General features: G+C 38.9%; 2 protein-coding genes across 3 annotated transcripts in view; both read left to right on the top strand.

Moving 5' to 3' along the window:
• The window catches only part of chrm3a (cholinergic receptor, muscarinic 3a), an 82,609-nt gene extending 71,343 nt beyond the window's left edge, over nt 1-11,266 (top strand). The window contains exon 3 of the mRNA XM_085183018.1: nt 8,813-11,266. Coding sequence (XP_085039144.1) covers nt 8,832-10,775 — 1,944 coding nt within the window. The 5' untranslated portion in view covers nt 8,813-8,831 and the 3' untranslated portion in view covers nt 10,776-11,266. The remainder of the gene's footprint in view (nt 1-8,812) is intronic.
• Nucleotides 11,267-11,365: 99 nt separating this feature from the next.
• The window catches only part of fmn2a (formin 2a), a 49,856-nt gene continuing 35,144 nt past the window's right edge, over nt 11,366-26,077 (top strand). Inside the window, exons 1-5 of one of the 2 annotated variants that reach the window (XM_085183006.1) lie at nt 11,366-11,999; nt 12,095-15,405; nt 17,293-19,546; nt 21,836-21,999; nt 25,442-25,594. In XM_085183006.1, coding sequence (XP_085039132.1) covers nt 17,338-19,546; nt 21,836-21,999; nt 25,442-25,594 — 2,526 coding nt within the window. In that variant the 5' untranslated portion in view covers nt 11,366-11,999; nt 12,095-15,405; nt 17,293-17,337. Of the gene's footprint in view, nt 12,000-12,094; nt 15,410-17,292; nt 19,547-21,835; nt 22,000-25,441; nt 25,595-26,077 lie in introns of both variants that reach the window. The other variant, XM_085183007.1, reaches the window with a different exon arrangement.

Genomic DNA, 26,077 nt, shown 5'->3' with positions numbered 1-26,077 from the left:
TTTAAAGACCCCTCTCCTCCTGCTAAAGCATGTTTACATAGAGGAGAGTGTGTGCTTTTTCTCCCTCTCTGTCTCTTTCAAGTGTCTGTTCAATAGGCAGATGGTTGCACTTCCTTTTAAGGAGTGTTCGCAATAGCCTATTAGTTACATGTGTATAGCATCTGTGTAGGCTTGAGGTGTGAGGCAGTGGGTCAGGCTTGGTATTAGCCTTGCAAAAAAACAAAGCGAGGTACTTCATAGTTTAGATTGCGGGAATTGTTAGGAGCTAGCTGTCACTGTGGCAAATTTAATGCACAAGCAATTTTTTTTCCAGTGTCCCACTCCAAAATCTTCCATAAAACTCACCCTAATTTCAGTGACGGTATCTTTACTCTTGTTTTTAAAACACACAAAAGGTATGCTTTGGCTCTCATCCAGTTTTAGATTTATGACAACAATGAAAGAAAGGTTAACTTACAGCATTCCCCCTGCAGTCATCCTGAAGCCCTTTGGTTTGACATATTCCTGAGCCGTTCTTCTACTGTCTGCAGTTTGCCTTTCTACTTTTTTCCTGCCTCTTGCTTTCACATACACACATACTATGCAAGCATGTCCAAGTGTCTAAGAGTGCCATGTCTAAAGAGTTCCAGCAGCTTGTTACAGAGGCTGTCAAAAAGCAACAGAGACCCACCGCAGAGGTGAGGATGTGTGTGAAATCCCATGAGCCTGTAGCACAGGTCAGGAGCATAACAACATCCAGCCTCTCTTTCCACGTGGAGATTTTTCTCCTCACACAGATACTCTCATACAACAGCCGAGGAATATAACAACAAAAATGACTTCCTTCATTCATTTAATGCATTCAGTAAGACTGCATATCCAAACAGTTTTGGCTTTTACAATTTTGTAACCATTAGTTTCTTAAAAGGACAAAATCGACTGTGTGGTTGCTATCTAGAACAACACCTTTATTTTCAGTACTTTCTAATCCTGTCTCCGTCAAAAGGATATTTTCACTAATTAGTGCCCTCTGAAACTTACAAATCAGTAAAAGAAATCACTCCTATTTAAACTGGCTTTAGTTAAAGTTTGATCACAAAAATGACGGGTCAGATAAGGAAAATATAATTTCTAGTGAAGTTCGTATTGAGGCAGTGTCCTTATTACTTCTGCATATTTGCACAATATAAAATGTAAAGCATCAAGAACATACTGTATGTAGTCTTTTTTGATTGACACCACCCACAGGTTCTCACTGGTTTCACAAGGAACAAGTAGCCCACGGATCTTCTTATCAGTCAGACTTTCTAAGCCATGTTTAACACTGAGTGATTGATTTTTCAACCAGCCCCAACTGGTCACTGCTGATGGCCACACCTCTGTGAACCTGGTTGTGTCAGAGGTTTCTTTCTGTTAAAAGGGAGTTTTTCCTTTCCACTGTTGCTAAAGTGCTTGCTCATACAGCATCATCGGATTTTTAGGGGTTTCCCAGGGGTTTTTGTTGGGTCTTTACTTTAAAATATAAACCGTCTTGAGGCAGTTGTTGCTGTTATAATGGCACAATGCATAACCACTCACACGATTATTTCACTTCCTCACGTTGTTATTTTATCAGGATAAGCTCCTGTCAAACTGCAGTCTGTTTATGGCTTGTGGTGCCAGTGTAAGCAGAACTCAGACACTGTTGTGCAGTAATCTGGATTTCGGCAAAAAAAACCCCAACAACAACAAAAAAACACCTCAATAAAAGCAGATCTCCTGGCTGCCCACCGTCATAAAGGAGAATAAACAAGGTTAGGGCAGAACAGTTATGCTGAGCTGCTTCCTGGTGTTAGGAAACTGACAGGATTTCTTCAGTTGTACAGACACTCCTGGTTTTCTGTTATGCAGTCAGGAGTTTACACTGATAACATTAGCATTTACATTTTTCACTTGAAGAGCAAGATTTGCACTTAATGATTAAAATGCTTAAACTTCTGCTAATGTACAAACAATTATTCAATTAAAAATTCTCTTCCTTCTTTGGGCTGGCCTACATGCTGGAAAATGTGCAATATAACTAGACTCAAGAGTGCTTTGCTCAGCTAGAACCTGATGTACTCTGGTGCTTTTTAGCTACGATCAGGAGTTTTAGGATAACAAAGCGGTCCTATGCATGGAAATGCTTCAGCACACCAGACAAGCTCCAGACTGAAATATATATCACCATTAAGTGGTTTGCCATTAAAGTTTCTACAAATGTCTTTGTGCAAATGGCTGCACAAAGACATTTTACAAATATTATATGATTTTTTTAAACACATAAAAATATAAAGACAATACATCCAAAGGTGAAATAATTTGATGGAAAACATTTAAAAAAAAAACTTGAAGCAGAGACCTGTTAACTCTTCTTTTCATAGCACAGTTGTAGTTTTAGGGCAAAATGTTGCTTACTTTATCTTAGAGTTAGTCAAAGAAAGCATGAAAACATGCTTTTTTATGCATACATGGTTTGGCATTATCTTACTGAAAAATGTGATGTTTTTCCTGCAAAATAGGTATTTGCTCCAAAACATAAATGTACACAACATCTACAAATTGAAAAAGGGTATATACAAAATTTAACATTGTCAGACCACTTGGCAGTATTTCATCTTTTTTCGATCTATCTTAAATGAGCCTGAGCTTAGAGAAAGGTTCTTTGTGTATTTTTCCTTACATGGTAGAGGTTGAACCTGCATTTATTAAACTAATGAAGTGTTTTCACAAACTGGGATTTTTAGCAGCGTCACTGAGCCCATGCATGCCCACGATATGATGTCCAGATATGTCTCCCAAAGTAAAACATAGCACATGTAACCTAAATAACTGATACTATTGAAAGGGTCTGGTAATCCACTGCAATAAACTCTACATTCATTTTCATCCTTTTTAATTTATCTTATCTCCCCTGCACATTCTCTAATGTTTGCTACTCTGGTGCAAGGAATCTCTCACATGTGATAAGGAATGAATGGCTGGCCGCTTATGAGAGGGATATTTCTTGTCGTAAAAGATTTACAGTATAAACAGTGTTTCCTTTCACGTGCCTCCAATAAATTACAGAAACATTTGTGAAATCGAGCGTGTCCTTATCTGACTCACAGCTCCTGAGAAAAGGCGCACAGCGCTGGCAGAGAGTCTGACACTCTCATAGTAAATAATGTGCATAATATTATTAAATCCAGAAACACATATTTGCTTTAAATAACAGCTGGAGGGATCAACATGTCTGAGATACTCAAAAGATATTAGCAGCCTAGAAGCTGGGAGGCTTTGTCAGTCAGCAGTTTCATATATCTTAACAAGCAAAGCACACAGAAGCAGTAGGAAATATTCACTGATGCTGAGGTCAATAAGAGGTAACTGCATTTTCTTTTGTCACTAAATCCTTGTCAACAGATTCACTGAGATGTACAGATTTAAAGCACTTAAAGTAATTTTTTCTTTTTTGGGGGGTGAGAGTATTGTGAGAAGTCTCCAGACTACAGCGCCAAGGTATCACAAGGTGAAGGTGGTGTGTCATGGTGAAGGAAAAACCATGGCCGATTAAAATCAGGTAGAGCAGAACCTGTGGGGGAGGACGTGTAATTTGTTGCTCAAACTGTACCTGTCCACAGGTACATACAGTTCGAACTAATTTAACAGAATAAAGATATGCCAGACTAAAAATCTGTGAACTTCAGAGTTGACTTGAGAGTATTGCTCATGGACTCCCAGCAAGTCTGTTTGTTGCCAAGGAAGCGCTAAATGCTTCTTTTTGTCAGCAGTGAGTACCTGACAGATGGCCTTGCGCTGTTTCTCAACCCTAGCCACCATCTTCTGGCAGCAAACCCCTGCTCTCCAGCTTGTGATGGCTTAAGCTCATCCTGTGCCACCACAACATCCCTTTTCAGGAGGAACAAGGCCAGTTTCTACTGTTGTTCCACGCCAAAAAACAATTATATATAAATAAAATAATACAATTATATTGTTATTTTCTATTTAGCTTAGTACAGTTACTCAATTTAACAGAAAACATGCCATTTACTATCACAAAAACATTCTGTGTGATTTATTAGTGTCTGTTATGTCTGAATGTATTAAATTAAGTTTTTTACATCAAGCCTTGGCTTAATACTTTTCATGAACACCTGTGCTATTGAGCTTTGTTTGAAATTATAATTAATAGATGACTGTCTTTCTTAAAAACTAAGAAAGTAAATGCTTCCCCTATAATGTCGTTGGAAAATTGAGTGTTTATGTGCCTCTGATGTTTCACCATATCTGAGGTGGTGAAGAATAACAGACTCGTGCTTTGTATACAGCTAAAGTAACTTTATGTGTGGAAAAAAGGCTTCAGGTCCACTTATAGAGATATATGGAGCACTCGTATTTAATTGTGTTGAATGGCACAATATCCTTGCAGAGGTGAGGGTATTCCCAAGTTATCTGATTATTACTTGGGTTACCAAAAGTCAGAGCCTTTTGTGGGTTGTATGACTACTTTATATGTTGTTCACAATATCTCCAAGGACACCTATTGATCTCTATATATATATATCTCTATGTAAGACCATTACATGTTTCCCGTATGTGGTAGTGACTGTGAGCATCTCAGTGTGACTCATCAAGCTGAGATTTGGTCTACACATGCACAGTAGAGCAAACTATAGACCATAGTAACTACAGACTGCATAGTAGAGCTAACATTTTTTTTGTCAGTGCCAAAACATTTATAATTTTGGCATATGTTTGAGATGCTCCTTTCTTTAATTCTAATTTTAGGAAATGGAGCTGTGGCTTGTTATTGTTAGGTGAAGCAATATCAAGTGTAAAATACTATATTTGAGTGACAATATTCTAGTCTTTATTCACAAGTTTACTGCACCATATACGATAGTTAAAATTCTAAGAGCAGTTAGTTTTTGGACGCTACTTACCATCACGTTCTCGTTATGTAATATCTCACAATCTCACTTTGTGGGACAGCACAATTTGTTTTAATGATTTAGGAATTGTTCTCAAAATGAAACAGCCTCATGAGATTTAATTGAAGTTGTGCACTTTTAGTACATGGTTAATGTGTCTCTGCAGTGGTAGCAGTGATGTCTCACAGCAACAAGATTTTGGGTTTGAACCTGCTGGCTTGCTGCTGCCTTTCTGTGTGGACTTTTCATGTTGTCCTTGTGCCTGTGTCAGGTCCCTCCAGGTATCCCCACTCCCAACACTCACACACTTAGTCCAAATACATGTGTCTTAGGTTATCTTGTGATCCAAATTGTCTACAGGTTCAAGTGTGTGTGTGTGTGGTTGTCTGTCTCTCTGTGCTTGTCCTGTGATAGACTGGCAGCCAGTCCAGGGTATACCCTTTCTCATCTCCAGTGAGAGCCCCCTACAGCCATGAATTTGGACAAGCGGTTAAAATAATTGATGAATACTGTATCTGTGTTTGAAGTTCTGAGTCGCTCTTGATGTCTGCCTTCTTGCCACAAGGCAGAAATCTGCAAACTATATGACAATGCAGTGCTGCCCAGCCAGTGATTGTTATCACAAAACTATTGGTTACAGCTGTCGGGTTGGCTGAATATGTATGCATTTTGACTGTAGTGGCTCTGTTAAAATTGAAATGTGTGACAGCTTGAGTAATCTTGGTTTTCTTTGCCAGTGTCTCTTTTATTTTGAAGAAGAGGTTGTGTCTAGTTCTGCTTTGTTTGTCAGTATTTTATTTGCATTTTTGTGTGTGTGTTCAAGTTATTAAAGTTAAAATCTAGGCACTTCTGGGGCCAGAGTGACCAAAATTCAAATTACAGCAGCTTTAACCTTCATTAAAAGTGCTTGTCAGTGTGACTCATCCTTGGTTGAAATAGTTTTTGGCCATATCACTACTATGCTAAAAATAGTAAGCTGAAAGGGCCATATATTAGTCATCCAATCATTTAGATGGATTCTTGGACCTAACTTGGATTGCGCTGTCAAACCCTGCTGGGACAAATGCCTGAAAATGTCACAAGTTGTGTTGAACCTCAGTAAACGAGTATCGATCTCGCTTTGTACCTGAAGCTATCACACCTACGTGCCCTGGAGTCAAACTTAAGACATAGGGCTCAATGTTGACTTGGAGAAAACAAGACAAATACAGTATAATGGCTTCTCTGTAATGGCAGCTGTTGGCAGAGTTTTAGCCCACCTATGTTGGAAAAGGATACTGTCGTCTGGCTCATACATTTTTCATTTGAAAAGGGGTGATTATATTTTTTTGAGAGGAAAACAAACATAAAAACCACTCTCACTTATTTTGCTCCCAGCAGAATGCAGATGTAGATTTGTGGTAAATAACTAATGCAATCGGAGGCAACAACAAAACATAATTGTTCCGTTCATAATTATGTTTGTTGTGCAAGACAACTGCCTGATATCAGACAGAATTATCATCTGAACATTGGTTTATTGTTGCACACGAAAGCTGAGTATTAATAAACACACAATACTCTGACACTGTTGTGTCAGTGTGACGAGGGACTTGCAGACCCATCAGTGCCAATGCTGATTTATTGTGTAACTCTCAAAAAGAGACAGAGACAGGTACAGCAATTCTGACATTTGGCCTGTTCCCATAGGATCCAGCCTTTTCTCTCTTCCTATGTCTGCATTACACCAAACAGTATACTATTTATTTATTTGAGTAATAATGCTGATTTTGTTTAAGTATTGTGTTCAGATATTGATATTTTTTAAAACGAAAGTGAACAATGTGTATACATAATGACATAGAAATTTAGAAAATATATTGCTGTGATCGCCAAACAAACACATTTTGCACTGGTAAGTAAAGTTAAATGTTATTTGTTTTTCATTAGTAACACATTGCATACATGCTCAGTACAATTTAATTTGTAAAATGTTAAAAGTTTTTTTTCCCCTCAAAGGCATTGTTGTTTTTGTATTTGGCTGCTTTTGCTTTTCATATAGCCTGCTGTAATTAATTACATTGCTACATTTAATGTGTGAATCTGTGCATACTGCAAATTTCTATGCAAATATGGTCCACACGATGCCTTTCGGTGAAAATTATATGCTCTGCACTGTCACGTAAAGCGTATATGAGTGAAACATGAAGGCATTCTATCCATGGATGAGCATGGATGAAGTGATGCGTGTCCACAGCAAAGACAGCAGGGAGCTTTTCTGATAATTGTAGTAGCAGTGTGCGGCTCTCGGTGTCACAAATGGCTATGAGACGCTGTTGGCTACTGGGGTTCTTTAACAGCTCTGTGGGAGGTCTGAGATTCTGTGTAGGCACAGGTACAGCACTCGGCTTCAAATACCTTTCCCTGTGGGATGAATACTGTGTGCACGATTGTCACTTTAAACATTATACAACTGCTATATTCGTGCTTATATATTTGTGTACATAGCGTCTGTAGGCATGTGGATTTGGTGGTAAGGGGTAATATGTTTTTCCTTGTTGAAACATTGTTGTAAATGTCAGCAGAAGAACACTACTCCCATGGCTTTCACAATAAAAAGCAAGCGGGGGTAATGTGCGGCACTCTGTATAATCACAGCTGTGTACTGAGTATTGATTACTACACTTGTCAGGCAACAAAAAGCTGCAGTTTTCATATGTGCTATTTGATGTTTGTATCATCAGACACATGTGTAAACTATGTGAATCCCTAGCTGTAAGTCCAAACTGATTTGCCAGTAATTTAAAAAGCATGCATCTAAATCCATTCACCCCAGCAGTTGTGCATTATTGCTCAGCGAAACTTGAAGAGAATAGAACATGCTGGTTTAGAAATTGGAGGTCTTCATCTCGTTATCCAATTATCAGTAACTGCTTTCACAAAAACAGCAGGATCTTTCATTCAATGTTTGCCCTTTTATTGCAAAGTCATCTTGAATTGAACTAAAAACAGTGCATATTCACATATTCTTTGTGGCTACGGCGGTATTAGCTCTTCTGGTGCTCTTTTCTCCATGTTTCACCATTAGGTTTTGTCTGTTGATAGCTTTATCTGTCTAGGATCTATCTTTTCTTTCTTAGAAGGCTTTTGGAAGACCAGATCAATGCTGATGTCTAATTAGCGAGCAGAAAAAAAAGTCGCTGCTCAGACAGGGAAAAAAGTGCCAGAATATCTCCTGAAGTTCATTCCTCCTGCTTTATTCAAACCCCTACTTGTTATAACTTTTACCAGACTTTGACTCAATAAATATAAAACTGCCATTATTACAAAACAGTTTCCCTTTGTAGACTAGCGACATATACGAGTGTTACATTTTGAATGTAACCACTGTGCTTACTCCATTTGTGGTCTGTAAGCAGAAAACCATCAGGTACAAGGGTCTAATGTGATGTAGTGTTTAGTTTTAACACAGGCATCCTTATAGACTAGGCAACAACGTGAAAATGCATTACCTGTGTTTAAGTTAAATATATCTGCAATTTTATTGGGTCTCATAAGAAACAGTTCTGATTGCACTCTTACTATCATTGTTGACCATCTACCTATGTTAATTCAGCATCAAGGCATAATTTGATATGTATTGCTTGTAGCATTTAAAGTGTACACAAAGATTGTGTGCAAATAAAATTAAGGGTGACTGTTTTAAAGGAAACATCCAAACATCTTTGCCTATCCAAACACCCAGTTTCGTAGAATAGGTTTGTAGCCTCACCTAGTGGATATGAATAGGAATATCAGCTACCTTCTCAAATTTTATTCTTTCTGCCACTCTTTTCTTTTACACTTGTCTATTTTCCCTTTTGTGCCCCTCTCCCCTCCTCTCTATGTCCCTTCCTACCTCCCTTTACTATCTTTCTCTTTAGAATATGCCAGAACATAACAATGAGCTCCAACAGCACAGATCCTGGTCTTTTCCTGACTGCCAGCACTCTACCACCATTGGCTGCAGCCTACTCACAGTCCAATGCACCCTATCAAGGAGGAACTGGAGGAACGCCCGTGGTTTATCATGCTATGGATGATAATTCCTCTTCTATCAGCAAGCTCTTAAACTCCTCATTAGAACCCCAAAATGGGACTGCAACAGCAGCCCCTGATCCCTTGGGTGGCCACGCTGTGTGGCAGGTTGTCCTCATTGTCTTATTGACTGGCATGCTGTCACTTGTCACAGTCATTGGGAACATCCTGGTAGTAGTATCCTTCAAGGTTAATCGCCAACTAAAGACAGTCAACAACTATTTCCTGTTGAGCTTAGCTGTGGCTGACCTCATCATAGGGGTCATCTCCATGAACCTCTACACAGCTTATCTTGTGATGGGCTACTGGGCCATGGGCAACTGGGCATGTGACTTGTGGCTGGCTATAGACTACGTGGCAAGCAATGCATCTGTTATGAACCTACTGGTCATCAGCTTTGACCGCTACTTTTCAATTACTAGGCCTTTGACCTACCGGGCCAAACGGACCACAAGGCGAGCTGGGATCATGATAGGCTTAGCCTGGTTTGTTTCTCTTATCCTGTGGGCTCCAGCCATCCTGCTATGGCAGTTTCTTGAGGGTAAAAGGACAGTTCCCTCAGGGGAATGCTACATTCAGTTCCTTTCACAGCCTATTATAACCTTCTGCACAGCCATGGCGGCATTCTACCTACCTGTGACAATAATGAGTGTTCTCTACTGGCGCATTTACAAGGAGACCCAGAATCGTTCAAAAGAGCTAGCTGGGTTGCAGGGCTCGGGTGGAATAGGAGCAAGAGGTGTAAACGGTGGGGGCGAAAGAGCCCGGTTTGTCCATCAGACAGGAAGTTCTAGAAGCTGCAGCAGCTATGAGTTGACCAGGCTCTCTAGGAGAAAGAGCACATGTCGGGAACTGGTAGGCCGCTTCCACTGCTGGCCCGGTGTTCGCTCTTGGAGACCTGGTAGTATGCGACAGGGAGATGGTGATCCAGATCAGAGTAGCAGTGACAGCTGGAACAACAATGATGCTGCAGTCTCTTTGGACCAGTCTGGGTCTTCAGAAGATGAGGACTGTGGAGGTAGAGATATGATTCCACAAAGTCATGCTATTTTCTCCATTGTTCTTAGCCTTCCTGGCATAAAAGCTGCTGTTAACTCCCAGCTAACCTCATGCGAGGATCTGGATGGAGCCTCAGAGGAGGATCCCCTTAGAGCAGCGGAGTATAATCGAGACAGTCTTTCATCAGTAGCTCCAAACACAATAGCCACTGTTACTCCGGAAGGGCAAAACAGTTCAGAAAATAGCTACCACCAACGCTTCTGCTCACGCAAGATTCAATCATTGTCTTCCATCCAGGCTACTTCTAACCATAGGTCTCTGGATGGTACCCCAGTAACCACTACCACTGCCTCTGACAGTACTACTACCAGCACAACCACCAAGTCCCCCTCAGGTCCAATGTCCTTCAAGGAGGCAGCTCTGGCAAAGCGTTTCGCTGCCCGAGCCCGGACTCAGATCACCAAAAGGAAGCGGATGTCCTTGGTAAAAGAGAAGAAGGCAGCTCAAACTCTCAGTGCCATCCTCTTTGCATTCATCATCACATGGACACCTTACAACATCATGGTGCTCATCAATGCTTTCTGTAAAACTTGCATCCCAGAAACTCTGTGGGCAGTAGGTTACTGGCTATGCTACGTCAACAGCACAGTCAACCCCATGTGTTATGCCCTGTGCAACAAGACTTTTCGTACAACATTTAAGATGATACTGTTGTGCCGCTGGGACCAGAAAAAAAGGAGGAAGCAGCAGTTTCAGCAAAGGCATTCTTCAGTGGTCTTTCACAGGAGAATTCCCAGGGAGTCTACGTAAAGGACGGAAAGTTAAGATTGCTTGTAACAGAAATGAAAAATGTAACACAGAAAGAAAAGAAAGAAACATCCATTTAATTGTTTCTGTGGAGTTTCTTTATCTAGAGATCTTTAATGTTTTATTCTGCTATGTCAAACACAGCAACCCGATGTGGTGGTTTTGCAGTATGTGTTTGTGTTGGTGCATCCATTAAGCAAAGCCGTATATGTGTGTGAAGGTTTGCGTAAGGTGAGGTTTAGACATGAAGGTTGTGACTGTCCTTGAAGAACTTTTTATTATTTCATGCAAGTACAGCAGCAAGAAAGCGAAGTGACAATACTCGAAAAGGGCTTAAAAAACAAATTGCAGGAGAAATACTGAAGTGCAATTGATGCAAATAGAGAAGATGTTGTCACAGAGTTGGGGATTACACTTTTCTGATCATTTCTCTCTGTGGGTAGTTTGCTCTGTAACATTCAGAGTGGTTTTACATTTTAAATAAAACTATATATATATATATATATTAAAAAAATGTTCACAGGCTTCTACGTTTTATTAATTTGCCCAGCCATCTTTTTGACTGGTATGCAGTTTCATTAAAAGTTCGGCACATTGCGTTTCTACATGTGCTCCTTTGTCAGTGTCTTTAATGAAATATAAAAAGTTCTTAAATTTTGTCCATGCAGTCGACAGAAAACTGTTATTTTTGTGATTTTGGTTTTTGGTTTTCTAGAGATTTTGAGCCAGTCTGAAAATGATCCTTTTGATGAACTGAGTTGTGAATATTTTGTGTGGCACCACAGTCAGTGAACCGCTGTTGTGTTCAATGTGATTGTTGTGGTTTGTATGGTGGAGATAATAAGTACAATGGTTGTGTTTTATGTACTTGCAATTTTCTGTCAAGTAATGATTATACAGTAATTATAATTCCGTTTGTGTACATTTGGATATTTCTGAATATGATACACAAAGATTGCACACACACAGACACACTCACACACAAATATGTCCATTTGTTTAAAAAAGTGTGTTTTGATCTTACGTTATCTTTTGAATTTCCACAAAATTTCACATCTAACAACTCTTTTGTAAAAGGATGGCAATCTTTGATATAGTGGAACAATGGCGACCTCTAGTGGTGTACAAAAAGATCTGTTGCTCATGCTGTTAACAGTTTAACTTCCACACTGCAGTATCAAAATCTGAAATATAGCGATACATATATAGATTGTAATATATATATATGTATATATATATATATATTTTTTTTTTTCATTTAAAATTTAGATAATTTTTTTTTATCTAATCTATATATATATATATATATATATATAGATTAGATAAAAAAATTTATCTAAATTTTAAATGAAAACAGGTTACAAATTCAAGAAAAACTACACTGAGGTGTTTAGATTCATTTGAGGGAAGGTTCAATGCAGAGCAGTATAAAGTTCTGAATACAAATAATCATCATAAAATAATTTTATTATGGTCGGCAAAAAAAATGTGCTACAACAACTAGCATACAAATTAATGGCTAGATCGTATTATATTGGAAATGATGACATGACTTTGGCTTATTTGCTGTATGCAAAGAAATGTTTAAAAAAAATCCTGTACCTGCCATCGATGAATATTTCATTAGTTTTCAGCACAATGCTATAATACAGAAAGCTACTTTTGGCTGCCCCCTTATTCACAAGGGGTCACCACAAGGGGTGGCTCTTTGTATTTGATCTGGCAGATTTTTATGCTGAATAATGCAGCCCCTGAGGAATTTGTATCTTCTCCCAGAAACAAACTGGGGATCTTTTGCTTATTAGTGTGAACCACTACAGTATGGAGCCACGGTACAGGGTCAGAATACACTCTTCATCGATAAATGAGGGATTTTTTGTACTGTATTGGGAATGTAAACTGCCAACATTGTGAACACAACAGTTTGTTACATTTTAAGTATGCCAATCATACTCATATTTTAAGCCAATAAAAAAATAAAAAACCTTTTGTCTATAATTACTTTATTTGTTTTGATTTTTTGTCTTTTTGCCACTGTGTAATTTAGGGTGTTTCACCTTTGTTACATAGAATAGTTTCACTTAAAATGAATCATTTTTTGAGTGTTCATATTTAACACATGTTCAATAATGCAGTTTCTTAACATCCAATCAGATCAGTTTAAAGCAATAGATAATGTGGGTTGCATAAATGTATCCATGATATTCTGTAATCAGAGCTAAAAATAAATAAATAAAAAATACACTTACAATATGATTGGTGCTATAATACTACAATCACTAGCCACTACATTAGGGACATCTGCTTGGTAATGCAAAGATCAAGTCAGCCAACTCTGTGCATTTAAAGATGTTAAAGATGACCCGCTAAAGCTCAAACTGAGCAACAGAATGGGGAAGAAAGGTAACTAAAGGGACTTCATGGTTGTTGGTACCAGATTGGTGGATTTGAGTATTTGATCCAGATCCAGGTTTGATCCAGGGATTTTCACACACAAGCATCTGTTGGAGTTGGAGGTGTATGGTCCAAAAAAAAACAAAGACATCCAGTGACCAGCAGTTCTCTAAGTGACAATAACGTATTTTTGTCAGAGGTAAGAGAAGAATGCCCAGAATACTTATAGCTGACAGGAAGGCAACAGAAACTCAAATCACCTCTCATTAGAACCAAGGTATGCAGAAAAAAATATCTGAATGCACATCAAACTTTGAAAAAGATGGGCCACTGCTGCAAAAGACAACTCCTCTCAACTAAGAACAGGAAACTGACGCTACAATTTGTAAGACCTCACCAAAATTAGCCAAAATAGAATACTGTAGGAATGTCACCTGGTCTGATGAACCTCGATTGCAGTTGCAACATTTGGATGACCTGGTCAGATTTTGGATTAGCCCTGCCTGTTATCAGCAGTTCAGGCTGGTGCTGGTAGCCTGGTAGTGTAATGGTGTTGGGGGTCTTTTCTTGGCCCCTTAGATCATTGTTTAAATGCTACAAACTACCTGACTTTTGCTGCTGACTATGTCCATCTTTTTATGGCCACTCAATTTCAGACTGGCTTCTTGAAGATGACAATGACTTCACTGTACTCAAATGCCCTGCACAGTCACAAGATGTGATTCCAAGATATGATTTGGTGGAATAGTACAGTTCATATCATAGACAAGAAATCTGCAGGAACTGTGCAATGCTGTCATGTCATGCCAACCTGGTAGTTGAAAATATCCAGTTTATTTTTTCCTTTTTAACCAACAAAATTTCCACAAGTTGTAGAGCACTGTCTTACCAATGAACAGTCATTTTGTTGTATTTTTCCCAACAAATGTTGCTACAATCTGTATGCTATCATGTCTAAGTATTTGAACATTTTGTTTTTATATGGCCACTGTCACTTGTTTAGGTTGATTAGGTTCATTCCTTGCTATTTTAAACTTCAGATGACCTTAAATAAAATGTTTTGTAGTATTCCTCAATACTTAGAAATGTCCAGAAAACTGAATAAAACAGCTACTCTCAATGAGGAAGTGGATGGCATAACCCTCGGCTGCCTGTTTAGTGGAGGAAGGGAGTTAAATGACAAGCAAGATGGAATGTGAGTACCTCCCTGGATATGTAGTCAAGCTAAAGTGGCACTGCTCAGAAAATTTTGGTTACTAATCCCAACAAGTATGACCAAAAGTGAAAGCAGACAGGGTTTAGAGAGTCTGTGAAAATTCCTGGTATTACTCTTGAACCCTGCAAAAAGTTTGTAGCATAGAATGAAGAAATGCTGTTATATAACTTTTTTTTTTTTTTTGCTCCAACTTGTAAGTAAAACTGCATCAAATCAATATTTTTTTTTCTTTTTTAGAAGTAACATTTTGACAGCTGTACATCCCTACAGACATGGCACTGAGTTAACTTTTGAAGGAACTATCTGGCACATTTTTGGCTTTCTGTGGATCTGATGCAAAAGTGGAATATGTGTGTTCTTTTATCTTTCGAGGCAGAATTATACACAGTGATTTTGAGAGTTTTATTGCTCTACCAACCCTAGAAAATGTATTTATATTATTCTGTATTTAGCTCTAATCTTCCAGTTTTTTAAAACTCAATTATAATATTAATTATTTGTTATCATAGGAAACATGTTGTCTCAGTTAGGATTGAGGTCACTGACCTGTCTGGTAACAGCTTATGTAGGGAGAAAACAGCTGAAGCTCATTTGCTAAATGAGGGCATGGAGTTAAAAGTGGCACCACAGTGCATCAGCCAAGACTAACAGCTACTGATCGACTCAACTGAATGTGTGTTTTTGTTCTAATTTGCCATTAAAATGGAGTCTTGTGTTGCTGTCTGAAATGAAGTTGAGATTAGCATTGAGTGTCTAACTTCAGATAGAAATTTATTTTAATATAATAGTGTTATTTAACTGTTACATAGCTGTGTGTGTTCCCATCATGAGTCCTGATGAAGTTAGTAAGGAGAGTCTCCACAGAGCTAATGAGAGATGGCCACAGTGACTAGACATGTGATGAGGAAAATACAGACTTCATGTGACCCATGGCTAAGGAGCGGCTCATAGAAGAAGACAAACACCCATTTGTGTTGTTTTCTTCAGTCAGTACTAAACCACCGAGGAGAATCCACCAGTCAGGCAAGTATGACATCTTTCATATTTGTAAATCTTTATAAAAGAACTCATAGCATTTATCTTGTTTTTTAATTTTACACTGTTTCGTTTTGCCTAAACGGAATGTTGTAAGTTGAAACCTTGTTCTAATTTTTTATCTTTTATGGTTAGAAAAGTGATCTTTATAAATGGTGCTAGAAGGATAAATGTTAAATTTACTACACATAGAGGTTAATCAGTCTTCAGGCATGTGTCAATACAAGCTAATGAACAAACAAGAAGAATCCATTTGGAAAAATGTGGACACAATAACTTGCTTGTAACTGCACAGGCAATATTTGTCACCAGTCAATCATAAGCTTGTAAGTTGTGGACAAACCACCATATACCTACACTTTGACTTAATCCATAATAAGTGTCTGATTTTTTATTTATTTATTTATTTTCTTGATCGGTAGATGTGGGTTTTTTTTTTAGCCATACACTGCCAAAAAATAACAAAAAAATCCAACACCAATGCATTCAGTTAAACAGTAAATATTTGGATTTGAGAAACCTACAATCATAATCTTTTCGCCAGATATTCTCCAACATGTTTTAGATAATTTCCCGTAACTCGGCAGCCACATTAAACTGACTCTTTGATTAACTACTTCCACTGCCATGCGCAGTATGACACGAGTATTTAGCTGTTTGTTATACAGTATATCTGTGTGTGGGGAAAATTGGAGATCTCGAATGACCTGTCTGATCTGATCTGAATACTGTGCAAAAGTCTTGAGAGCCCACATTTCTCTATGTTTTGCTAAGAAGATGGTAAATTCATGCAGCAATTAAAAGCAGATAAGTCAAAAACCAGAGACTGTACAATTCTAACAAGCTTGAAAATGAATATTTGGTCTGATTTTTATTCTTCAATGAAGTCTGAGCTTTCTTAGGCAAACCTTCTTTTAATTGATCCAAGTTAGGTGTGTTTGAATGATTGATACGTTGTTGTAAAGTGGCTTAACAGAGTAAAAACACATTCATCTTAAAATGGTCAGGTAAAATTACTGGACTGAAAACGAGTGAAAAAGCAACCAATACCCTATGAAAAACTTTGAAAGACCTCCAGAAAGCCTTAAGAACTGTTGCTCAAGAACACTTTGAAAAATTCTAAGAGAATCTGGTTCATTGAAAGCAAAAGAAATGAGTTGTGGTTCAAGACTTTTGCACAGTATTGTAGCTGTATGTCCGTGACGGTTCTTAGTCATCCAGATCATGGTAATCTAAGGAGCCTGGAAAGAAAAAAGACTAGGCTTCTTTACGTTTCTTGAAGATGACAAATCTGGGACTCCACTGATTGGTCCTAGAACTGAAGAAGCTCCTCGGACGAGAGGTGAAACCTCTTCAAGAAACGTAGCGAATTCTAGTAGCTTTTTTCCCCCCAAGCTCCTTAGATTATCATAGCTGTACCTTGAAATCAAAATTAGAGAAAATAATTGAGGTGATTATATACAAAATTGTAAGCATTTCATGGAAACAATAGACTTAAGTTGTATCTGTTCAACTTGGATGTTCACTGCCCTTTGATTTGTTCAGTCAAAATGACCCAGTGATGCTTCAGTCATGTTGAGGTTCAGGATCTAGGGAGGTCAGTCCATGACTAGTAATAGTCCACTGTTTTTTTGTTTTTTTGTGTTTTGTTTGTTTTTTATGTTTACTTGTTTTGTTGTTGTTTTTTTTTAATCTAGGCAGGCCTTTACTGCATTGGTGGTGTGTTTGGCATAAATTTCATGCTGAAAAATTAAGCTGTTGCCAATCAGGCATTATGACTCATCTCAGAGCATATTGCCTCCCCTTTGCTATTTTTAAGCTAAGCGTAAATATACAGTAAATCAGTGTGAACTTGTTCTTCTCCCTTTACTTCAGCCTTTGTAGACAGGCGTTTTCTTGGATGAAACCAAAGCGAGCAGGATGCAAACCATAAAGACGGTGGAGACCCAAGTCCCCTTTCTAAAAGAGAGTTTCTTCACTACCACGTTCAAAGGCCGACGGAAGAGCAGTGTTACCAATATCCTCCGTAAACAGCAGCACTCTCTTCTTAATCAACAGCAGTGCATTTTAGAGCATCAGCCACACAGTCCTAAGCTCTTTCATTCTCCTCCAGTTGAAAATGGACCGGGGCAGCAAACCCCCCAGCATCAGCGACTTGCTCGCTCAACCAGCAGCCCGTTATGCAAGGCAGCTGAGAATGCAGAAGCAGATGGGGATAGAAAGGAGGAGCAAAAAGAGAGAAAGGCTCAGAATGTGAGAGAGGCTGAGCTGGAAAGGGGGGGAGAGGGAGCAGTGAGTGGTAGTGAGCCCGTGGCTGTCACTGCCAGTCTCCTCCTCCTTTCATCATCAGCCTCAGCAGTGCTGGGGGAGCCAGCATCATCCTCACAGCTGCCGTTAACTGTGGTGGGCAGACAGCAGGGATTAGCTGGCTCTGAAAGGGCTCTGACCAACAGAGGACCGGCTGCAGCAGTAGCTCATGAGGAAGCCGAGCATGCCCAATCTCGACCCCAGCATCATGGCCTATTAGCCAAAGGTGTTCGTCTACTCAGGAACATGGGGAACCAGGAAGCAAAGCAGAAGAAAGGAGGAGCCAGCGGTGGACCAACAGGGGATGTTTCTTGTGATGGTGAGGGAGAGGAGCGAGAAGTGGACAAAAAATCCAAAAAGTCCTACAATAAAACAAATAAAGGAGCAGGAGAACATGGTGGTAAGAAGAAATCAAAGTCTGAGTCAAAGGGTTCTGTGTTTTCTGGAATGAAGATCAGGAAGAGTTTATCCAAGGTGAAAGGGTTGTCTAAGGATGATATGTTGGAAGATGGGAGATCAGCACATGTTGGCAAAGCAGGGGTCGAGTCTGGTGCAGAGAGAAGCCTGTCAGCTGATGAGATGGGCATGCTGTCAGATGTCGAGGGGGATCTAACCCATTTAACTGCAGACAGCCACCAATCTATGGGCGATGAGACTGGCCGGAAGACAAGTTCAGGGTCAGATGCTGAACTCTACAGTTTTCACTCAGCGACTGAAAGTGAAGACCTGCTCTCTGATATCCAGCAGGCCATGAGAGACCAAGGTGTTGCCAGTGAAATTGTTAGCAGACACTTATCTGAAGTGTCTGGTAACAATATGTCGACTTTGGAGGGGAGCAAAGTTCCTGAGACTGGAATATCTCACCAACTATTTAATCTGGATGAAGACTGTTTCTCCCCACCTCTTGTACCTCAAGAACTGAATGATAAGTATAAGAGACTGGAGAAGGAAAGGAGTGACATATCTATATCAAGAATTTCATCTGGTCCAGGGTCTCTGAGTGAGAGTGGTCCTTCATCTTCTGCTCCAGACACAGAGAGAAGCAGTGGCAGCCTTTTCCCAAAAACTAACAGCACTTATAGCTTTCAAGACACTACAGCCACCACCACCTCATATGAAAGTGCTGAGGAGCCCCAGGATGAACTGGAGAGCCTGTTTTTGACTCCACATCAGGGTCAAGGTAGTCAGGCTGTGCTTGGCAAAAACACATCATGTGACCATTTAGATTCCATAATGGTAGGGACAGGGCCAACTGGTACTCAAAAAAGTGCAAGCAGCATGGACCTGTCTGTTGAGAGGGAGGATGAAGAAAGTGGTGGGCGGGACTTTCTGTCTCTGGAAAGGAGAAAAAATAGTCTGTCTATTAGCCACCTGATAATAGACAGTCCCCCTGTTTTTCAGCCTAGACGAAGATCATCCAACTCCCCCTCCACTGTCAAATTCTACCCACCAGTCCACCCTTCCTATATTAAGACCACCACCAGGCAGCTCACCTCTCCAGTTGGCTCCCCCATTACCAGCCCCAACGTGCCTCGGAAAACAGATCCCATCAGTGGATCACTGGAATCCAACAAGGTTCAAGGGTTTAGGAGACGCAAGCAGAGGTCCTGCTCCATAGCTGGGCCGCACAGTGTGTCTGCAGACTGGTCTGCTGAGGTTGATGAGCTTAGTGGAAGACATGATGATGGGGCCAAATTTCCAGATCAGGAGACCACAGAGAGGAGTTACACAGGTGGGACTTACTGGACGCTGGGCTCTAGGAGAGCACACTATGGAAAGCAGACGTCTGCTGCTCCAGTACCCTACCTGGATGTCTTCTCTGGTGAGTGATATATTACCCTCCTAGGACCTGGCGTCCACATATGTGGACATCACATTTTGGGTTATTTAGACTAAAATACTCAATTTTGCTCTACAAGGGCCTGATATCCACTTACGAGGACATTATACTGACACTGTTCTATCAAAATGTTAAACGAATATCCTCATATGTGGCTCTCAGTTTTATTAGAAACAAAAATAAAGTAAAAAAAAATAAATCAGATAATTCTTTGTTTTTACATTTATTGGGTCCCAATGTGACCAGATATCAAAGAGAAATTAAAAATTCATGCTGTGAAAGAGTTTGGGTCTTAGGAGGTTAAACAACTGAATTGAGCAATCAAAACAGGTTTCAGAAAACTTTAAAAGAAGGTAAAGAGAGAATAATAACCTTCCTCCCAAAACATAGGTGCCAATTTAGTGTAGCTGTCTTCTCTTTTAAATGCCCCATAATCTATAAGCCTCACTGCACTCATTCTGAATGGCATTTCTCTGAGAGACCTGTGTCAAAGTGAGCTACAAGACAATTTGTCCCTACTGAAGATATTTTGATTAACGTCATTTTTTTTTTTTGTTTGCATCTACAATCGAAATCAATGCCACAAAGGGATGAACTACATGTTTTGCAATACAAAGAAAAAGTAGAGAAGAACACAGAATATCAATAGCTTGACTTTTTAATTATATTTGTTTTGTGATTATTCTGCTATCACATTGGCACCAAAGTATCAGGAAGACAATAATGAAGCATTTAATTTAAATATTTTAGTTATTTCACAATTTATTCCTACTGAAGAAGTCTTAATGGATTGGATGTCACTCCTATTTGTTTGGCTCCTACCCTATTGGAGATTAGGCCATTACACAACCAATTATAGTAATTGCCTAGTAAGTTTAATTACTTACAAATTGCACTTTAAGTAAGTACACTAGAAATACTAAGGTTATTATTTTAAAATACAGTACTTAATGAAAACCATAATAAAACCATGGGGTGTCTTTGAGATGCGTTGTCTCACTCTAATAAAACAATGCCACTCTGTCCTCCTTACTATTGTGGAGCCTTTCAAGAGCTTAGCTGTTGTCTCTTGTCTTTGCCTGTGCTCGTAAATCAGAGGACCGAATGACAATGCTGCCACCCACCCACGGCTATGTCATCCTCTGATTCCACTGGCTTAGATAAGAAGCACACGCATACACAAACACAGTGGATGTTAAACTCATGTGACAGTTAGTTTTTCTGCCAGACAAAAATAAGTCAGGATGTTAAATCAATTTCTGTTTGCGTCAGGTGAACTCGCTCCAAACAACAGAGGTACATAATGATCTGAATCTATATAAAATGAACATTTTTGTGCCTGTGTGGCACTTCGTATTTGTGAGACGTATTTTGTCCCGTTTATGCTCACAAAGACTCAGTCTCTATCTAGTTTACCATTGCATGTGATACCAATCAGTGCAGCGAGGTTTACAGGTCACATGTACCCTTAAGAAGGAGTGGAAGGAATGAGAACAAAGATGGGAAATCATAGAAAACTCCAGCTTAATGTTTGAACAAGTGACGACAAATTCCCACTGACGGATAAAACCAAATCTACAGGAGCATGAGTCATGTCGTGGCTTTTAATTGATTTGACACTGTCCCCTGTATCACATGGTTAAAAGAAATCATCCTGTTTTAGAATTGGTCTTTCTGCTGTAGCTGTGTGTTGTTTTGGGCTCAACAGTCCTCTGCTGTCACATTGTTCATATCCCCCACCACCCTTCAAACTCCATATAATTCCTGACATTAATTTCATTTTCAAGAAAATATGTCATTCCTTATGAAGTATAGAGATTTTGATACATTACTACATTTCTCACAGGTCAAACTTACTTTACAAACATGCGGACAGCATTTATACATTCTGTAACCATGCTGTCAGCTTTAACCCACCTTTTAGTTTTTTTCAAGCTATTCCAAAACTTTTCTTTTTCTGCCATTTGATAGTTCTTTGCACTTCACAATCAGCACCACCTCTCTTTTCACCCACGTGTAAATGGTGTGAATAGAGTTTACAAGTGTAGGTGTTTAATTATCACATCCTAAAATGAAAAATGTCTTTTACATTCTTTGGTCAGACTGACATGAGGTGTCTAACTACACACTTTTTCTCAACTTACCAAATATATATCTAAAAATAAATTTAAAAAATGTGTCTGTTCAAATTCATCTGAGTATCCTCCTCTAGTCTTGGAGCTCTGTACCCCTCTGTTTTGTTCTTGCAGTGTCTGTCTTTTCTTTTCTCAGGTCACGCTCTTTTGGACAGGCTGTGTATGCATCAAGGAGATGGGTCCTCCGAAGAGGATGTGAAAGAACTGTGTCAACGAATGCTTGTCCAAGGTCTCCTGCACCCCTTCAGCAACGGGCGTGCAGAGCTCCTTGGTGACAGTACTGTGTCACCAGTTTTTAATGTAAGACCTTTCTCTTCACTTTCACTTAGCACTTATTCTAAAAAGTGACCTCATATTCAGGGGTAGGTTCATTTTTAAACAAATATATAGTTTAGCTTTAAAACACTTTACACTTTAAAATGCTCAATCCACATTACAATAGCTTTAAAATGATTGGACTTAGGGTTTTTGTGGGGATGGAAATAACCCTTAAAGCGGGGCAGCTGTGTTTCATATTTCTAACATTTCTACTTTCATAACAAACCACTGTCTAAAGATAGTATAACATGGGCTGGGATGCCTATAAAAAGCATGTGTTGATGAGATAAATCACTAAGTAACTCTTATGTGCAGTAGAAAGAATGAATGCAGAGTGTGTGTTTCTGTATTTATTGTCTGACTATGATTCATCTGAGACATTTCATTACCTGAAGAGCAGTGGTGTATGTAGAGAGGGTGACTATGCGGAAGTTGATTTCATGAATCTTTTATTTTCCACTCCAGTAAAGCTTTGCTCAGACCTAATTGCACATGCACATGCCTGCAGATTTTATCACAGCTACTGCTGGAGCCATTTCTGTCATGACTCCTTGCAGCTGAGCATGCAAATTAAGCTGTAAAATACGTGTAACTTGATGTACAATTTAAACTGCAACATATTTATCAACACATCAGCTCTTTGGAAATATAGGCCTGTTCAGTGTCTTTATGTTGCTACAAAATGACAATCATAAAATAAGTCATCAAGTCATCCACTGATAAACACTCGGATGACTTAAAAAGAAAAATATTTTTTAAACCTCACTAGCTGTGCAGCTTCATGGATATAGCATTGAGTTGTTCAGCATAATGTATACAGACATTTATGCCTCAGTTTTATGTCATGGCAAGGAATAAAACCCACTGGCTTTGCTGAGCCTCTAGTGACGCCATGAGGTTGGCTCTTTCAGTGACATTTCCCAACAACCAGTGGATGGATTGCTGTTAAATTTTCTACATACATTCACCCGAGAAGATTAATTTTAATGGTGTTAATTCTCCTGACAATTTCTATCCAGGTTTTTCACTTCCAGTGTAACATCTTATCATCTATGACATAGCTAGACCATTTTTAATTGTCAAAGGAGCTTGTAAAGAAAAGCATCTGGACTTCTTTAAGTTGCTTGTAGATGTTTCACCTCTCATCCGAGAAGCTTCTTCAGTTCTAACAAGCTTCTCGGTTGAGAGGTGAAACGTCTTCAAACAACTTAAAGTCCAGACGCTTTTCTTTACAAGCTCCTTTGACTGCGATGACCTGGACGACTGAGAACCTTCACAGACATTTTTAATTGTAATTTTTTAAATTTATATTAAAAATTTATTTAATTTGATTTAATAATTTTGAAAATGTATATTTTCAGCTCAAAGCACTGCTGCATGAGCACATAATGACAAAGCAAATATAGTTGATTTAAATTCTTGGTCTTTTTTTATCTGTCTAAAAACAAACAGTCAGGTCAGATTAGCTTTGGATTTTGCGCATTGGAACATCTCCTGCTGATGCACATGTGTGGACATATGTTGTATTTACTCATACGCACATAAAGGTTCAGTGGACATCCACACAGACAAAAGCAAGATTACTCGCCTGACAGTGCAAGCTCTTAAGCTGATTTATTAACATAAATGCAAATCTCTGGAATACAAACCGTCATCTGTTTGCATGATGCATGGTCAAAGTAGGCCACAAACAAACAGACCTTTTCTTTTTTTCTTTTTTTCTTTTTAATCTTCAAACAATTCACTGTTGCATCAGTATGTTGAAGACACTTGTGGACACATACAAAAGGACAGCATGAGACATCCATGCTAAGGCTTTTCCTTGCATAGCTGGATTATTATTCCCTCTGACATTCATTCAGTCCCACAAATGTACATAAATGCGCGCACACATACATTTGTGCTTGTGTAGACCATCTGCTGACCGTGTTATGTAACAACTCCACGTGCCTTGGGCTCAGGCTGCTCTTCCTGAGCAAAAAGCTCACCATGTCAGGATTGGACAGAATTGTCCCTGCTCTGCATACTTCTTCAGTCTGCTTGGCCTGGAGTCATGTATTATTCAGCCTGACCATGAATAACCTTTGTTGTTGTCATTCAGAGTGCAGATTTCATTTTTTAGGGCTTTCTATCTTAAAGCTAATCTCCTTTTGAAATTAAATCATCAGACTGTCTTTGCTGTTCTGGAACCTTTTCACTTAAGCCCCTTAATATATCAGACCATTATGCTCTTTCCCTTTTAAAGTTGCTCTTCATCTTGAAATCAGTTATTTACTGCACCGACTTTGTTTTTTTCTTTCTACACCTCTCTTTCCTTTTACTTCCTTCTTTCATCTCCTGTTTGCCCTCCACCGTTCTACCTAAATATGGCATTGCATCTAATTTGGCGGAGACAGCTAATGCATCACTTTCGTGTTTCTTGTTCAGCATATGCCCTGAATTATATACTCCAATCAGCCTCATTCATCACAAAAATGGGGCTTGATAATAATGAGTGTCTAAGAACTCTGAACATATGCTGTCCTTTGTGCTTGGCAAAACATTGCTTAGTTGATAAATTTCTGTTGCCGTTGCAAGAGTTTACATCGATCTCGCTCTGCAGGTCAGGTTACCACAGTGACCAGCTAATGCTGACATACAATATTAATATACTGCAGTATAGGGGCACTTCTGCCATTTATGCTCTCATAAGACAAGTAGTAAAAATAAGTAGAGTGCAATCTATCTGTTCATAGCCTTGCTATTTCACTTATACTAGTATGAAAAATAGAGTTGTGGTAGGTTTTGTAATGATACATACTTGGAATGAGAAAATGGAAAGTACCTGAATGCTCTAAAATATCAAACTTTTAAAAAAAGAAAAGGAAAAAGTGGAATAATTTGTACAACTCCATCTTTGCAAAACAGAAAGCAAGCACTTGACACATATTTACCCTCACATTGTTGAGTACCTTTAACTGTGAGCCTCTTTCAGAGTTGTTTTAGGGTAGCCATCATTGTGTTGGGTGTTGACTGAAGAGTCATTGAAATAAATACTGTTAAATAATATAAATACAAATGTATTAAATTTCAGTAGCCTCCAGCTGCTCTTTGTCTAAAGTGATTAAATATATTTATGGAGCATGCCTTGTTGTACATTTAGGGGATTAAGCATTTTCACCATGACCAGAAACCATATTGGAACAGTAAGAGAGTCAATTGTAGCTTAGCGTTTTTATTTGCCATGGAGACTGACAGACTACCGGCAGCTGTGACTAGACTGAGAGCTTTTTTGACATTTAACAGGAATATTAAGAAACATGTTTCTTAGATGTTCAACATTGTAGTGCTTTTAATACTTCTGTGTTTGCTGACCTTTTATCTTTTGACTTACTGACCTTGTGTCTGATATTATAAACTTTCTGGTTTTATAACTTGTGTTCAGGAAGAGCAGCTGTACACCTGGGCATCTGTAGGCTTGCCAGTGTCTCCTTACCTTTGGGAACTCTATGGGGGGGCAACCACAGGCAGGGTACAGAGCTTGAGATCCTCTTTCCATCAATCCTCAGCCAAAACACCAGGTGCTCCACACGTTCAGGTTGGTTAAGTCTTCTCTTTAGTGTTAAATATCTGACAACTGTTTTTCATCCTGCCTGCACAGAAAAGAAAGTGTATGCTCTGAAAACATAAACTTAACATCTTTATTAGATTAAATTCAAATGTCTCCTCTTTACAAAGTCAAAGTGTGTTTCTTGCTGACTGATATATTCACTGCATATGCATGTGTCTGAAAGGTAACATTTACCCAATATAGCCTTTTTAAAAATTGCCATTGTAATATAATTCATGATTATAAACCAAATGCACACGAAAAAAGACTTGAAAATGGTGCACACAGTTGAGTAAAAATCTAGAAGAGACTAAGCTTGATTATAATATTTTGCTGTTCCTTCTTGAATTTCTATTTTCTGTATTTAACACCTTTGGTACAAAAATATATATACAGAATGTGTTTAACTGCTTAAAAATGAACAATGGAAAAATTGAATTTTAGTGTGCAAAACAGCAAAGAAATTAATAC

This window comes from Neolamprologus multifasciatus, chromosome 13 (assembly GCF_963576455.1).
Source record: "Neolamprologus multifasciatus chromosome 13, fNeoMul1.2, whole genome shotgun sequence".
Classification (NCBI taxonomy): Eukaryota; Metazoa; Chordata; class Actinopteri; order Cichliformes; family Cichlidae; genus Neolamprologus; species Neolamprologus multifasciatus.
This window is presented reverse-complemented; position numbering and strand designations above follow the sequence as displayed.